Source organism: Balaenoptera ricei, chromosome 8 (assembly GCF_028023285.1).
Source record: "Balaenoptera ricei isolate mBalRic1 chromosome 8, mBalRic1.hap2, whole genome shotgun sequence".
Taxonomy (NCBI): Eukaryota; Metazoa; Chordata; class Mammalia; order Artiodactyla; family Balaenopteridae; genus Balaenoptera; species Balaenoptera ricei.
Genome location: NC_082646.1, coordinates 71,335,335 through 71,352,450, shown reverse-complemented (window position 1 = coordinate 71,352,450; position 17,116 = coordinate 71,335,335). Strand labels below are relative to the sequence as shown.

At 41.4% G+C, this 17,116-nt stretch overlaps 1 protein-coding gene across 2 annotated transcripts in view; it reads right to left on the bottom strand.

Moving 5' to 3' along the window:
* The window catches only part of SPON1 (spondin 1), a 269,169-nt gene that overhangs the window by 235,803 nt on the left and 16,250 nt on the right, over positions 1-17,116 (bottom strand). For both annotated transcript variants that reach the window (XR_009504657.1, XM_059931183.1), the window contains exon 2: positions 13,784-13,890. Coding sequence is in view for 1 of the 2 variants with exons in the window: in XM_059931183.1 (XP_059787166.1) it covers positions 13,784-13,890 (107 nt within the window). In the remaining variant the exon portion in view is untranslated. The remainder of the gene's footprint in view (positions 1-13,783; positions 13,891-17,116) is intronic.

The window sequence follows — 17,116 nt, the reverse complement described above, 5'->3', positions numbered from 1 at the left end:
CATCCTCTTTAAAAGGTTCCCTTTGATCCAAACTCTTCCCTCTTCTTCTGGTACTTTGATCTATCAACTAATGATGATGATGATGATGATGATGACGACGACAGTGGTAGTTATAATGGCTAGCATTTATTGAACATTCAGTATTAGCCAGCTACTGACTTTGATAAGTCTTTTTTATTTATTATTTCATCCGATCTTCAAATACTTCTACTTCTTTCTCTCTTTCGTATTACCATTCATTATATGTATGCTACACCTTTGATTATTATCCCACTGTTCTTGGATATTCTGTTCTGGTTTTTTTCGTTCTTTTTTTCCTCTTTGCATTTCAGTTTGCAAAGTCTCTACTGAGAACTCTTCAAGCTCACTGATTCTTTCCTTGACCATGTCCAATGTACTGGTGAGCTCATCAAAGGCATTCTTCATGTCTGTTACAATGTTTTTTATTTCTAGCATTTCCTTTTGATTCTTTCTTAGAATTTCAAACTCTTTGCTTACATTACAATCTGTTCTTGCATGTTGTCCACTTTTAAAAATTAGAGTCCTTAGCATATTAATCATAGTTATTTAAATCCAGTCTGGTAATTCCAAAATCTATCATATCCAAGTCTGGTTCTAATGTTTGCTTTGTCTCTTTAGGCTGTGTTTTTTCTTGCCTTTTAGCATGCCTTGTAAGTTTTTGTTGAAAGCCAGACATAATCCACAGGATAATAGGAAATGAGGCAAATAAGCCTTTAGTGTGAGGTTTTATGTTCATCTGGCTACGTATGAGTTAGCCTGTGCATTTAATGTTTGCTGTAGTATGGGTGTCAGAGGCTTCAGTCTCCTCCAGTGTCTTGATTTTTGTCTCCCCTATTATCTTTGGTTTTCTCTAGAAACTCCTTCTTAAATAGAGTTTATGCCTTGAAGCTCTCTTGGTTATAATCCACTGTTATTATACTAAAGCCCTGTTAATGTGATGGTCAAGTATTGGGAAGGGGAAGCAGTCTAGAATCCTATGATTAAATCTCAGGGGTTTTTTCCTTTTTTTAAAATCAGGCCATCGTCTCTGGGCGGGGACCTTTAGAAGAGTTTCTTGGCCTTTTTTTTTTTCACTCCCTTTATGTGAGACAAGAATGCTAGAGCAGGCTGGAGTTGGCTAATTGCCCTTCCCCCGGGTCACGTAAGGATCTGGTAGTTTCCCTTGAGGGAAGATCTTTGTTAAGGAGAATGCTCTGGATATATTTCAAAATGGTTACTTTCCCCCTCCCTCTGCCTGAAACAGGAGAGGATTTTTCTCTGATCTTCACTGCGAGAACCTGGTAGGGGTCCTGGAGGTAAAATTCACAAACATGTAGTGATCCCCTGACACTGGGCTCCTAAGGAGTTTGACTATCAAGCTAGTCCATGCTCAGCCTGTAGTTGTTCATCAATTACTGTGTAAGTATTCTGATCAGTTACTGTCTGCAGCAGTTTCTGCTCCTGATAAGCTGTGATTCTCAGTGTTCTCTGTCTCTCCAGTTTGGGGGTGAGGAAGGGCACTTTGCCTTGTGACCTCAACTCACCGATGGATCTAATTAGAGTTGTTGATTTTCAATTTTTCAGCTTTTTTCTTGTGAGGACAGGAGCGGTGATTTCTAAGTTCTTAACATGTCATAGCAGAAACTGGCAATCCTTATCTAATCGTTACAAATCTTTGAATTAGTATTATTCCAAATTGATAGGCAAGGTTAAATTAAGTGGCCCAAGCTTATGCAGTCAGTGAGAAATGGAGTGACTATGTTGCCACTAAAATGATAAAAATTATACTGGGATTCAGGCAACGTCCTATACTAGGATCCAGAAAGGCAGCTGCACAAGTACAGGCTGCTTTGGAAACAGGACAGGAGGTGTGAGTGAGCATGTATCCTCATATGGACACATGTGAGGAAGCCCTGGGATGTCAGCTGACTTTGGGAAGGAAAGGAGTGCAGGGTGGGGGCCAGAATCCTTGTCTTTACATAGAGTCAGTATCATTTCATTGTCAAAAAGAACAACGGGTTTTAGGGCTGAATTCAAAAAGGCACTGCGATTTATTAATTGCCTACTATGTGCCAGACACCATGATAGTGCTGAACAGACACAGTGCTGAACAAAGCAATGTCCCTACTCTTGTGGAGTTGACATTGCAGTGAGGGAAAATAGCTAACACACCAGCAAGCACATACCAACCATGGTGATCAGTCAAAAGAAGAAAACTCAACAGGGTAAATGGGATTAAGAGTTATGGGGGTATTGTTTTATAAAATATGGTCAGAAACGGACTCTTTGACAAAAGAGACCTCTGAGCAGGAACCTGAAAGAAGTGAGGTAGTGTGGGATTTAATGGATATCTGGGGGAAGAGCATCCCCAGAGGGGATGAGGAAATACACAGTCCTTGAAGCATGCATTGATGGCTTAGCTGAGGATACAGGCTCATTCAGTCTGCAGAGACATAGGCTGTGAGGACAGTAATTACCTATGTTGGATAAAAGATGCCAAATTTGAAGAATCTTGAAATGCTGAAGAGGTCTTGATTACAAGAAGGTAATTGCACAAGAATGGGATTTGCAAGTTGGGGTTTAGTAACCACATGGTAGGTGGATGGGAACTGTTTCCAGCCAACACCTTGGCCTCCCCAAAATGAAGGACTAGGGGACAATATCGGATATCAGCTGGGGGTCAATGGGAGGGACAGTTTTGTGTCCAAGGGGAAAAACCAAGACCAAGTAACTTGACAAAGGTTACACATTCTCTCTAAAAGTAAGCTCTGAGCTAGGCTTCTACTCAAATTCCTACTTGATCAGCTGTGATAAATAGTGATATAACAATATATGTCAAGAGCCAAAAAACTATTTGATATAGAAACTTGGGACTCTATCCCATGGAAATGATCTAAAATCTAGAAACACAATGTCCATAAGGGCAAGGGTTTTTGTCTGTTTTGTCACAGCTATATTCTCACAGCCTAGAATATGCCTTGTACATAATAGGCTTTGTAAATATTTGTTGAAAATAAGTAAATGAATGAAAAGGTTTTCTTCATAAAAATTATTTATAATACTTAACAGATTTACCTAAATATGCTACAATAGGCTATTGTTTAAGTAAACTATGATCCATTTGCTCTTTGGATTTAACTATTTTAAGAAGCATACAGATGGCTTACAAGTTTGTAAAACCAGAATTAAGATCTATCCTATAAGGTAGTTAGATCTGGAATGAAGGCTCATCATTCTCATTCTAAAGATGAGGGGATTGCAAGGCCACACAGTGACTTATTGACATTTTTAAGCTACTTAATACATACATGATAAAAGTGCTTTGGGAGCAGTAAACATTATACATTGTCTGCTAAACAATTCTGTCATGTATTTGCAAATGATTTCCAGAGCTTTAGAAAAATAGATGTGGAAACAATGCTAGTTCCCATGCAAGAAAGCATGAGACCAGCTAATGCCAGCAAACAAGGGGGTAGGGCCAGAAATTCCAGCAGCAGTCATCCACCAATTTGGAAAACACTTATCAACTGGCCAGTGTGCCAAGCCTTCGTGAGGCCGTGGGAATACAGAGATGGCTGCAGCCCAGATTCCTGCCTCTTTGCAGAATCTTGTAGGCAAATAGGGATTTAACACATCAGGGCTACACGGTGTGTGAAGAACTAGAATAAAGGGATGTACCAAGTGTTTGAGAGCTCAGAGATGGGGTAGGGGGCACAGATTCTAAATGGGATGAAAGTAAGACACGAGTATCAGGAAACACAGAGGACATGGCATGTGAAGTGCTGTGAGATGATAAACCTGGTGTGATCCCTGGAACGACCCAGAAAGGATTTTAGGGGACCAAGTAGTCAATTTATGTCTGTCTCTCCCATACATCTGCCCCTGGAGCTACAAGAGATGCTCAATAGAGAAAATGGTACAGACTGCAGATGTTTTAATCCTTGCTTACTGCCACTTACTGGCTCTGTGCCTTCTGTCACATTTCTAATTCGCTCAGTGTTACCTTGCCTATAACATGGAGACGACAATAGTGCCTACCTCATGGGATGGGTCTGAGACTGATGGGAAATTAATACATTTATTTATTTTTGTGACAAATATTTACTAAGCACTTGCTGGTGGCAGATACTGCACCTGACACTGGTTGTGCAGTGGTGAAAGAAACAGACAGTCCCTGTTCTTGCGAAACTTATAGCCTGGAGTCAGAGAATGAAAATAAATGAAGCAACTAGACCGGTTAGTACCCGGAGGTGACAGTCGTGGTTTCCTCCATGTGCTCATTCCCTGAGGTGTAGAGACCTTGTCAAGGTACAATTTGAATCCCATTTTCGGTGAAGCCGTTGTGTGGAGTAGGTCACAAAGCCAGTCATTGAGCCCAGCCAAACAGCTAGCACCCACGTGGAACAGAATTTTGTTTTTATTTACTGGGTACCATGTATCCACTGAAATTTTTCATTTTATGTTAGAGCCTCCCAATCATATTACAGTGAAGATAGAAAGAATTGAAGAAGTCTGTCTCTCTCCTCACTTGGTAGAGGCAGACAGACAGCTGGTGAGTTATACCTAAGATGAGATGTCTGCCACATCTACAGAGGGATGGAGTTTGTGATTCACTGGACACAGAAAGGTAGAAAGGGCTCTAGGCTGCTGACTCAGAAGGAGGAGACATTGATTATGTCCAGGCAATGTATTGGGCATTTTATATAAATTATCTCATCTGATACTCCAAACAATCTTTATCATGCCTATTTTATAGATGAAAGAACTAAGGTTCAGAGAAATTGACTTCTTCACCCAGTTGGTAGAGGCAGAATTTGAGCTCGCGTCTGCAAACTCCAAAACCCATGTTTTTTTCCAGACACCCACTGTACATTCTAAATAGAAAAGCGAAGCTAGAATTGGAAGAATAATGAGATACATGATCCTTTTGGAGGAGGAAGATCAGCCTAAAAATAGTGATGCTTTTTACCGTCATAATAAACTGTGTGACCACCACTGATACTGTCAAATTCTAAATGGCCACCTCTAGAAAGAGAGGAGCTAATAAACACATATACCTGTGTGTGTTGTGTGTACATACTTCAAGTCTAGAAGGAAATACACCCAAATGCTAATAATGATTATCTCTAGATTATAAGATGACTAATTTTATCTCTTCTTTATCCTCTGTATTTATCATTTTCTCTATTTTCCATCACAAAACAAGGGTGTGCTCTGTTGAGAGGAATGATGCTCAGGTCCTGATCAGGCGTCTGGTCCCCAGACTCAGGGCTTGCCTGCTTGGAAGGAAACTACTTGTTGTCCTTTCTGGTATCAGGCAACAGGGACCAGGGCTATGGCAGCCTGAGGACAGACATCCAGCCCAGGCACTCACATGCCATGCTGCTTCTCATTTTAAATGAGAAGCAGAAACTTTAAATGATTTTAAACAGCAATTAAAAAAAGAAAACTAAGTGTTGAAGAAGAGGTCTTGACATTGATTTTTAAATATGTCCTTTTGATGGTTCCTTTAGGATCACAGCTCACAGAGGCATTTTACACCGAGTGACTTCCTGAAGGGAAGGGGCCAGCATAGCATGTCATCCATCCCCTGGTTCATTCATTTGTTCATTCGTTCATTCATTCATTCATTCATTCGAGAAAACGTTTACTGTGCCTTCACTGGTCTCTATGCGCTTGTCAAAGTAGATACAATGAAACACTAAAATAGAGCAAGTTTTAAAATAGAGGAAAGATTGCCCTGTCATAGCATTTAGGTCTTTACCTAAATGTCATATTTCTTAGCAACTCACCATAACCACCATTTTAAATTGCATCTATCCATTCCAGTTGCTTTATTTTTCCCATTACCCCTATTACCTACCACATGTGTATTTTATTTATGTTGTATATTGTCTCTAATTCCCTTATACTAAATTATAAGCTCTAAGTGTGTATTAAGTTCTGCATTTGTTTAGGTGCTTTTCCACTTTAAACTAGTTGAGGGCAGAAATGAAATATTGTTCACTACAACCAAAAATTAAGTATTTTAAATGTAACAAATGTCTATTACTTATTTTTTCTCATATTAATTTTCTAAAACAAAATTTAGTGTTGGAAAGTAATAAACATGAAACATGGTTTAAACTTCAAAAAAAAAATAGAGGAAAGAGTGTAGTGGTTTTCACACTATACTCTTTATAGACTATAAGAGAAGAGAAGAGTATAAGAGAAGATAAACCCTTTATCTTCACCCCTTGTCCACCTGCAAACTTCAAAACCGCCCAAAAGACAACTCAAAAGTTACTGTCTCAAAGAGACAGAAGACACAGAGATGGCCAACAGGCACATGAGAAGATGCTCAACGTCTCTAATTATTAGAGAAATGTAAATCAAAACTACAGTGAGGTATCACCTCACACCAGGCAGAATGGCCATCATCAAAAAGTCTACAAATAATAAATGCTGGAGAGGGTCTGGAGAAAAGGGAACCTTCCTACACTGTTGGTGGGAAGGTAAATTGCTGCAGTCACTATGGAGAACAGTATGCAGGGGTTCCTTAAAAAACTAAAATAGAGTTACCGTATGATAGTGATCCCACTCCTGGGCATATATCCAGAGAAAACTCTAATTCCAAAAGATACATGCACCCCAATGTTCATAGCAGGACTTTTTACAATAGCCAAGACATGGAAGCAAACTAAGTGTCCATCAACAGAGGAATGGATAAAGAAGATGTGGGGGGTGTGTGTGGGTGTGTGTATACACACACACACATACACAATGAAATATTACTCAGCCATAAAAAAGAATAAAACAATGCCATTTGCAGCAACATGGATGGACCTAGAGATTACATACTAAGTGAAGTAAGCCAGACAGAAAAAGACAAATATCATATGATATCACTTATATGTGGAATCTAAAAAAATGATACAAGTGAACTTATTTACAACACAGAAACAGAATCACAGACATAGAAAACAAACTTATGGTTACCAAAGGGGAAGGGGGAGAGGGATAAATTAGGAGTTTGGAATTAATAGATACACACTACTATATATAAAACAGATAAAAAACAAGGACCTACTGTATAGCACAGGGAACTATATTCGATATCTTGTAATAACCTATAATGGAAAAGAATCTAATATATATATATATATATATATATATATATATATATATATCTGAATCACTTTGTTGTACACCTGAAACTAACACAACACTGTAAATCAACTATGCTTCAATTTAAAAAAAGTTATCATCTCTATAAATATCCTTTCTCTTCTCCCAAATCAGCTCTCACTCCTCGCTTCCTACAAATGATTGCTTTCTTATTTGCACACATGCAGCAATTATAACACTTAGTACGCTGCAATAGAGTTCTTTCTATACAAGTCTCTTTATGTCACAGGAAATGATCGCATTTCGAATAAACAGAGAAGACCACCCTAATACCCAAGGAAATAAATATCTAGGCTCTCCTATAATCCATTTTGTACTCCGCCAGTACACCTAGAATGCCAGGGTTGCAAAGTTCTACTGTAGATCTTGACCTACTAATTAACACCATGGACCAGGCCTTTATTCATCTTGGTATGCTCAGAGCCTAGTATGTTGCCTTTCACATAGCTGGTAATTAGTGCTTTTATTAGATCATCCCAACTAATATTTTTTGAGTGTCCACCATGTGCCAGGCACAGTGCTAGTTGATAGAAATACAGTAGGGAACAAAATAGATACGGTTATGCCCTACAATTTGGTGTGGCAGAGCAATATTAAACAAATAATCCTACAAGCAAGTATATAAGTTGTAATAACCACCCTTAAGGAAAAGTAGGGTGCTATAAATGATATGGAAATATTTGAATAAACAAATAAATGAATGAAAGAAAGCACTGTATGTTTTATATGGTAATATCCATTCACTAGAAAGGTGTACTCTACAGGAAAAGAAAGAGAATATTATGGGCTATCTCAGGACGGATTAAGAATCCCATAAGACAATCTATGTGTTTCAGGCACGTATGATGCATACTGGGACCTCATTTGTGTTTTGTGGTCCTATCTCATGAATGACTCACTCTGAACTTACTTACAGGCAACTAAAAATCCTAAGATTCTTTTGTTGTTGTTTGTTTGTTTAACGTGCTGCCATAAATCCAAATCGCTCTTCTTGTACAGGTGCAATAGGTTATTTGGATCTAAGTAGGTAACTTTCTGTGTTCTTCCATTAGCTTTCATCTTGCTAGATTTGGTCTATCAGTTTGACCTGCCCAAATCCTGTCATGCCCAGCCCTGATATGGGAATATATGTTTCCCTTCATATCAGTGGGTGTGGCTACTCTGACGGAATGCCCATGGTTGTTGAAAAGAGTGGTGAGTGAAAATTTGGGAGAGGGCTGGGGGGCGGAAATCACCTTTGAAACACATATCAAAAATATAAAAATGTCCATATCCTTTGCATTTGTAATTACACTTCTGGGAATCTCTTCTAGCAAACTAATACCAAATAAGGAAAAAAACTTTATGCAAGAAACTTTTACTCCATTATTTATAGTAGTGAATAGTAGATTGAAAAATTCTAGTATCTTATAAGGGTCACAATTAAGCTTAGGTGAGTGTAAAAAGAGGAAGTTTTCCTATAAAGTAAGAGAATTCCTAAGAACAGGCTTGCAATAGCAGTTTATTTTTAGAAAAGTGCGTTGAAAACTCATGTAGCGTCTCACGTGGCTCAGAACTCATTAGGAGCTAATAAATATTTACTGTTAGTGAAGAGATAATGGAAATAGTTTATAAACAGGTGATTAAGAATATGGACAAATTAGTTATTAAAAGATACTCGTTTGTATGTTATTGATAAGGAATCTTAGGCAAACATTCCTCTTTATAATGAAGCTTTCTTCCTTTGATTGGCAGACTATTCCCTAAACTAGTTGATGCATATAGGCCTTAAATTAAAAATAAAATAAAGTGATGGTGTTATAAACTAGCAGCTTGAATTTTAGTACAAATACTGTGCTTACAATTCTGTCAAACTGGAGTGCCGACTCTGTGAGGCGCACAGGGCAAGGTGCTGGGAATATAGCAGCAAACAAGACAGGCAAAAATCCCTGCCCCGTGGAGCTTACAGTTTAGTGGAAGGGGGCAGATGATGCTCAAGTCAACAAGTAAAATAGATAGCACGTCAGATGGCAATCAAGGCAACGGAAAAAAATTAAGTGGTGGAGAGGGATGGGGAATTCAGCTCAGGGATAGAAGGGGGAATGAAGTTTCAAATAGGGTGATGGGGCACGCCCCCTGGGAAAGGGACGCCTGAGCAGAGACCTGAAGGAGGAGGGAGAAAGAGCTGGGCAGTTGGCTGGGCCAGGAGCATTCTAGAGAGCAACTCGTTCTGAGCAGTACAATTTTAAAGGATTGGTGGATTACTTCTGTAGAGGGAGTCCAGCTGCTGCATTCCTTGTCACTTTCAATTAACCATGAGTACACCCAGCTAGCTCATCAGACTCCCGTGTCTCTCCCTTCTGGCAGCTGGGGACAGATACCTTAGTCTGTGCCAAAGCTGCCACGCTGGACCCGCAGCTGGAAGCAGAGAAGGCAGCCCCGCCCCTTTCTCCTGGGTCTCTGCCGGGGTGGTGAGAGCTGTAACCCTTACGCTCCCAGTCCCCAGCAGCCCCAGTCCCTCCCCACTGAGTCTAAAGGGGCATTAAAGTTTGCTTTAAAGTTTCTTTCGTACCTGGTGAGTCTGTGCTCTCTGAGTAAGGGCTCTCATTTAGAAGCAAAATCACCCGCTCTTAGAGTCACTTTTAGAATTAAGAATGTAATCTTCCACCAGATTTAAAGGGTATTAGAATTTTGTTGTTGATGTCAAGTCCTCAAAGCTGTCATATTTGGAGTGAGGGTGTTAACAAAGAAGTATATCTAAATATTTGTTAATTGCCATGCATATATTTTTAAAATTACATCGGTGTTTGTAGCTTCTGATCATCTGCTCACGTTCCAACTGATGACTTGCTGACTTTTTGCCATGCCTGTTGATATAAGGTACAATTACAAGGAGGATGCTGTAAGCTCCTTGAGGGCAGGACTATGTCTGTTTTTCTCACCATCGTAACCCCAGTGCCTACCTTAGTGCCTGGCACATCGGAGACCCTCAGTAAATGCAGATGAATAAATGAATGACTCCAAAGATGACAGCTTTGGTACAGAGAGAAAAGACGTTTATGCTAGAGTGGAGGGGGGCAAGCATAGAGAGCACAATGTCTGAAGCAGGAGAGGTAGGATGGGGCATGAGCAATGATTCTTCCCCCTCTAACTTCGGAGATACTGGGCACCCAAGTGAAGTGTGCATTTAATGCACAGGGCAGGGCAGGGCAGGGTGGGGAGATGAGTGTGAGAAAATCACTGGCACAGAGTCCCTTCCCTCCCATTCCCCCACACTCCACCTCCACGGATGTTGGATTACTCTGGTCAATTTACTTAGCCCCTTGGAGACTCAGTTTCATTATCTGGAAAATGGGTATAACAATCCTGACTTCACAGGGTTGCTATGAGAACTAAGTAGGATAACGTATATAAAGCTCTTGACCTAGAGACTACTACCATAAAAAAGTCATAATACACTCTCATTTTTTCACTTAACATGTACACATTGAGAGGCAGTACACATGGTTGGGAGCAGGGATCTGGAGCCAGACTGCCCATGTTTGAATCCCAGCTTTATCGCTTAGAGCTGGGTGGTCTTAAGAAAGTTACTGAATTGCTCTGTGCCACAATTTCCTCATCTGTGAAAAACAGGACAACAATGCTTATCTCATGGTGTTATTCTGAGGATTAAGTCGGTTAAAAAATGTAAACCACTTAGAACGGTATCTGGCATACAAGCATTATTATTGTATGCTAGGCATTTTTCATGTATGTTTCCCACTTTGATCCCTCTAGGGCTCAAACAACAGATATGTTGATGTGATGGTAGAGAAGTTCATGTTGGATGGGCTGGATCCATGTCTCATGCCAACACTGGTTCTCAAACTCGAGTGGGCATTGGATTTACCCTGAGGGCTTGCTGAAACACAGGTTGTGGGAGCCCCACCCTCAGAGCTTCTGATTCAGAAGGTCTGGGTGAGGCTTGAGATTTTCTGTTTCTAACAAGTTCCCAGATGGTGCTGATGCTGCTGGTCCGGAGACCACACTCTGAGAACCACTGTGATGTAACAAGAAAGGATGTCAGAAGCTCTAAGAGAAGAAGGAAGGATGGATGCATAAAGAGATAGGAGTTCTGGAACAATCCCAAATAGGACGGAGTTATGGGCACTAGTAGAAAGAATAATTTGTTCATTTATTCATTCAACAAACATTTACCTACTGCCCACTGTGAGCAGGGCCCTGTATTCACCAACTGGTTGCAAGGACCAAGATTTAGCCAGACAGAGAGAACAGTGAGCTGGAGAGGACTATCAATTTACTGAATTAAAACAGCATCAAAGAAAGAAGCCATGTCCCCACTGGCCTAACTCAGGCATCATTTTGTGTGTGTGTGTTTATCAGAATATACATAAAATTTACCATTTTAACCATTTTTAAGTGTACAGTTCATGGCATTAAGTACATTCATATGTCGAACAGGCATCACCACCACCTATCTCCAGAACTTTTTTCATCTTCCCAAACTGAACCTCCGCACCTGTCCAATAATTCCCTATTTCCCCCTGCCCCACATCCCCTGTACTTTCTGTCTCTATGAATTTGACGGCGTAGCTCATATAAGCGACATCAGACAATATTTGTCGTTTTGTGCTTACTTACTTCACTTAGCATAATGTCTTCAAGGGTCATCCATGTGATAACATGTGTCAGAATTTCCTTCCTTCTTAAAGATGAATAATATTCCACTGTATGTATACACTACATTTTGTTTATCCATTCATCCATCAGTAGACATTTGGGTTGTTTCTGCCTTTCGGCTCTTGTAAATAATGCTGCTATGAACATGGCTGTACACTATCTGTTCAAGTACCTCCTTTCAACTCTTCTGCATATATATGTCTAAGCATCATTTTAAAGCAGATAAATTTTGTTTGGGTGAATATTAAGATCACATTTCCCATCTCCCACCCCCCACTTTTCCCTTCTTAGAACTTTATCCCTCCTGACACTCAGGTACCCAGATCTCTCAGCTGCCCCAATCTTATAAATCATTCACACCTCCAGGTAAATTAGAACAACAAGAACAAGAGGAATATATTTTAGTGCTTTATGGGCTGAGTGTATGCATGAATCTTCCTTTCCCTATAATGACAATCTTGCTGATGCACTGTCCAAACACACCTGTGCCAGGAGCTTGTTCTGTACTATAGGGAAGACATTTAGTCACTGGAATCAGACACCTGAGAGAGAAGCCTGGCCTTACTATTTACTATTAAATCACTTTAGGTAAGTGATTTAATCTCTCTAGCTTCAATTTCCTGATCTATAAAATAGGGATAATACTTCCTATCTACTTGGTTGCTGTGAGAATCAAACTAAGATAAACGAATTAAATTAAGATAAACCAAGATAAGGTAAAGCACTTAACCAAGTGCCTGGCATATGGTAAGTACCCAACAAATATTGGTTGTATCTGGGTAACTCCTTCAGATACATGCCAAGAAAGTTCCTGACATCTAGGTCCATAGAAGGACATTACAATGAGCATGGAATTAACAGTTCCACTAGGCCAGAAGTCCAGAATCCTGAACGCTGGACATTTTTTTTAAATCACAGGATTCAAAATTACAACCTGCCCACAAGAGGTTAAAGATATTTTTGGATGGGGAAGATATTTTGGGTGCTCTGTGGAACCCACAAATTGTACCAGAATCCCCAGCAGCCAGCTATGGGTGTAAGTGTTCTTCTTGAGTTTTTTTTTTTTTTTTTTTCTTCTGAGTTTGCAAATGCCAGATAAAAATGGATTCCAGAACAATGGAAATTTGAGATGAGAAATGGTTACCGCAGATTTGGCCGCGTCTCCTCCTAGGATCGCGCCAGTCATTTTGGGACATGTTCTGACAGCTTGCCGGCCTCTTTCTAAACCTCTGAGAGGGGGTGATGTTCCTGCCACTTCCCCTGGAAGAATATTCCACGGTGAAATATGACTCACTGGCAGGGCCCTTGTCTTTGAGATTCCCTTTCTTCTCCTGACCCACTTTCGTCTTGCTGTGCCCTTTTGTACAAAGTCAAACGAGGCCTCCCCTGGATAAGGCTGCTCTGCAAGGACTGACGTTTAAAGACCATTACCACCTCTTCAACTCGGCCCTGCTCATTTAGCCAAGCAAAGCATGTTTAGCTCTTTTAATCTTCCCTCATAAATCAATCTCTTCGTTCCCTTAATAGTCCTTCTCCTGTGCTTTGAACTCCCTCCAGTCTGGCCAGCCTAAGCTCTTGTTCCGTTTACACTTGAAAATTGCCAGTCAATTGAGAAATGGCCGCACAGGAAAAACATCCATGCCTCGGCAGGGTTCTGGGAGCTCCCACCACGCTGGACTGTCTGCTGCCCAAGGTACTGTGAGCCCCAGAAGAGCCCTGCCTGGCGGCCAAGCCCCAAGGCCTTAAGGTAGACACAAGGCATTTGCTGCCTACTCCGTTATAGGTCTTTCCGTGGACCTGGCCCACCCAGCCAATGGTCAAGGGAATTGCATGAGAAGCCCCCTCAGATACCTGCCCCATTCCTTGCCCTCAGCCTCCTCGATCCGGCCCACCTTTCACTTGGCATCTACCTACTAGAGCGACAGGGGTCCCTGGAAAAGCCCAGAAGGGGTCTTACCTGGAAGGTGCCGGCATGGTCTTCCTCCTTGTCACCCTCTCTGTTCTCTTTGAGGGCGATCAATGTGAATCCTCTGAAGTAAGAGGGAGGGGCAGCTGAAAGTGTCACTGCAGAGACAGAAGAAAGCAGATGATAAGCCTAAGAATCAGCTGCCTTCCATTCGTCAAACGGATAAACGTTGAGTTCCCCATTAACATCCCAGCCCTGTGGGTAGCAGGGGCAGCTGTCAGTGGGAAAGGCTCATTCTGTAGAGTAGTGAAATCTCACCCTCTCCACCCAGCCCCCTCTCACATTTCAGAACCTGCTAAACGTCTGAACTACAATCTCACTTGGGAATTCTTGAATCAACCAAGGCTGAGGTGAGCTCTCTCTCAGTAACCACAATTTGACAAAAATAGTCCCTGGTCAGCAACTCTAGTCTTGACAGTTATCTAATGTTACACTTCCATAGATCAGCCCAAGAGAGATCCAGCTGCTTGCAGCACAAACTCCTGTAGGATGTGGCAAAACACATTTCCTATTTCTTGTGGGTACTCAGCTAGAACACATTCCCAGCCTCCCTTGCAGTTTGGTCTGCTGGTGCCCCAGTCCTACCGGTGGAAAGTGTGAACAGACATGATGCATGCCACTTCCTGCCTGGCCCATCCAAACTTTCTACATGATTCTCCATTCTTCCTCTCCCATCTCTGCCTGCTGAATGCAGGAGATCCAGCAGAGGACTCTGATGCCCCAGGAGAAGGATGGCAGAGCCACAAGATGTAAGGAACCTGGGTTTCTGAATAACCACACAGATAATCACTCATGGACCAGAAACATCCATATTATACTTGGCATAAACTGGAAATAAACTTATACTGTGGGGGATTGTTTGTTACAGCAGTTGGAATTATGAACCTACTTTAAACTCTTCCTTCCCACATTGACCCAGAGAACTAGGTATTCATTGAAATCTAGCTCAGGGATCTTAGCAATGATGTTTGCCCCTCCCTTTGTATCTACAATCTCCTGAGATGGAAATCCTTTATTGCAATTTTTGCACTGGATTGCAATTCTATTTTTACCACCCTTCTCCACTGGACTGTGAGTTAATGCTGGAGAGGAACTGGGTTTTCATTTTCTTTGTATCCCTATCACCTAGCACAGAGCCTGGCATCTAAGAGATGCTCCATTCAAGCTTCTTGAAATTGATGTAAACTGAGGTCTAAATTACTGCCTACATTAAAATGCTAAGATTCTTTAAACATAAAATTATAGACTATTGGTGCTATCCTAAGAATCCTCCATTCCAAGCCCTCTAATTTCACAGATAGGACACAAAGACACAGAAATGCCAACAGACACACTGAAGGTAGTAAGACCATCCAGAGGCAGGCTTCGGGTCTGGTCCCCTCCCCAGTTTAACACTCCACTCATTGCTCTACATACTGAGTATATATAGGAATATCTATAGTGTGTGTATTCCGTAAGCGTTGACTAAGTTTTCAAAATTTAAAAATCAATTCATTGAACCTATAGTATTTACGTGATTTTGATAAGCAAACCCCTGTTGAGGAGCGGCATTTAGTCTTCTAATTTCAGTCCTGAAAATGAAACATTCCAAAAGTCCAAAAATTAAAACCACCATCTAGGATAATTCAGCAATGGTCCGTGAGCCACCAACACAATGACATCTCAGAGAAGCACTTAGAGACACAAAGATTGCACGTCTCATGCTGTGATTGGTCAGTTCATCCCACAAAAGTGAAGGTGCATTCTGATTGGTGGCTACTGATGTCTATAAAAGGTCAGAGAGAAAGTAAGGAAGAGAGGATGAGAGAAAAGCACAAAGAAGTAAAGAAGAGTAAGAAATGTGGTTGCTCAGCAGTGGCAGGCAGAAAATGATGGTTATGATGTCAGGAGAAAGAACTGAGATCTCTGAGGGATAGACAGACAGCCTCACAGCAGTCTGAGGTTATCTAGGGTGGGGTGGGAGGGCTCTCAAGGCTATTCTACACAATTCTGGAGGAAGGGGAGCAGAGAACAAGAAGCAGACAGTAAAGGTGCTCTGCCCAGATCACCTCAAATTCCTCTGTACCATTGTAATGTGACCCTGGTGCTGATGTGCCTTTGTTTCCAGAGGCCAGCACCTGCAGCTCATCCCTGGTCACTGGAGTCTGCTCTGCCTAATATGAAAGGCCCAGCTACCTTGCGTCAGGTGATGACAATTCTGAGGGGTACCTCAAAATGGCCCTGCAGAATCAGAGCTCACTGGGGTCATGGGCTGGCAAGGCTTCTTCCTCCCCGTCCCAGTTCCCCACTCCCTTATTGGCTTCCCCTGGGAGCACTTCCTTAATACGTCAATTGCACCCAAATCCTCACCTGAGGGTTTGTTATGGGTTAAATTGTGTCCTCCCAAAATATATGTTAAAATCCTAACCCCAGGTTCCTGGAAATGTGACCTTATTTGGAAATAGGGTCTTTGCAGATGTAATTAGTTAAGATGAGATCACATTGGGTTAAGGTAATCCTAAATCCAAGATGGCCAGTGCCCTTAGAAGAAGAGACATGGAGACACACAGGGAAGAATGCCAGGTGATGACAGAGGCAGAGACTGGAGTGAGGCATCTGCAGGCCAATGAACAGCAAGGATTGTCACCAGAGGCTGGGAGAGGCATGGAAGAGACTCCCTGGGAGCCTCCAGAAGGAACCAACTCTGATGACATTTTGATTTCAGATTTTTAGCCTCTAGAACTGTGAGCAAATACATTTCTGTTAGGTTTAAGCCACCGGTTTGTGGTTCTATACATGGGAGCCCTAGGAAATGAATAATATCTGCTTCTGGGGAACCCAGCATAAGACAGACAGTCAATTTCTGCTGCACAGTCACTGCCTTCAGGCTACAGCTCAAACCCCATAGACTGATAGGCCCACAGACTCTGCCTTTCTGGAGAGCTTCATCAGCCACATTTCCACTCCCTGCCACACCGCATTTCAGTCCTGGGACTCGCTCACTGGCAGTTTCCTGAAAAGCCATATCATTTCACCCTACAGTATTATTTCTTTCCATATGCTATTCATACGCTTGGAATGTTCTACCTCCTCCATTCCTAGCAAACGTCTTTAGAAATCAGCTAAATTTTCACCTTTTCTGTGATGTTTCCTCTGACTTCCCCGTCAAGACCTGGGTGCTCTTTTTCCCTGGACTTTGTTAAGATTAAAAATACCTATACAATGGGCCTAGTAACAGCATTTACCTCAAAGTATCAGTGTAAAACATAAATAATTAATGCACTAAAGTCCTTAAATATGGTTGGCAGATAATAGGCACTTATTAAATATTAGCTCTTATTATTA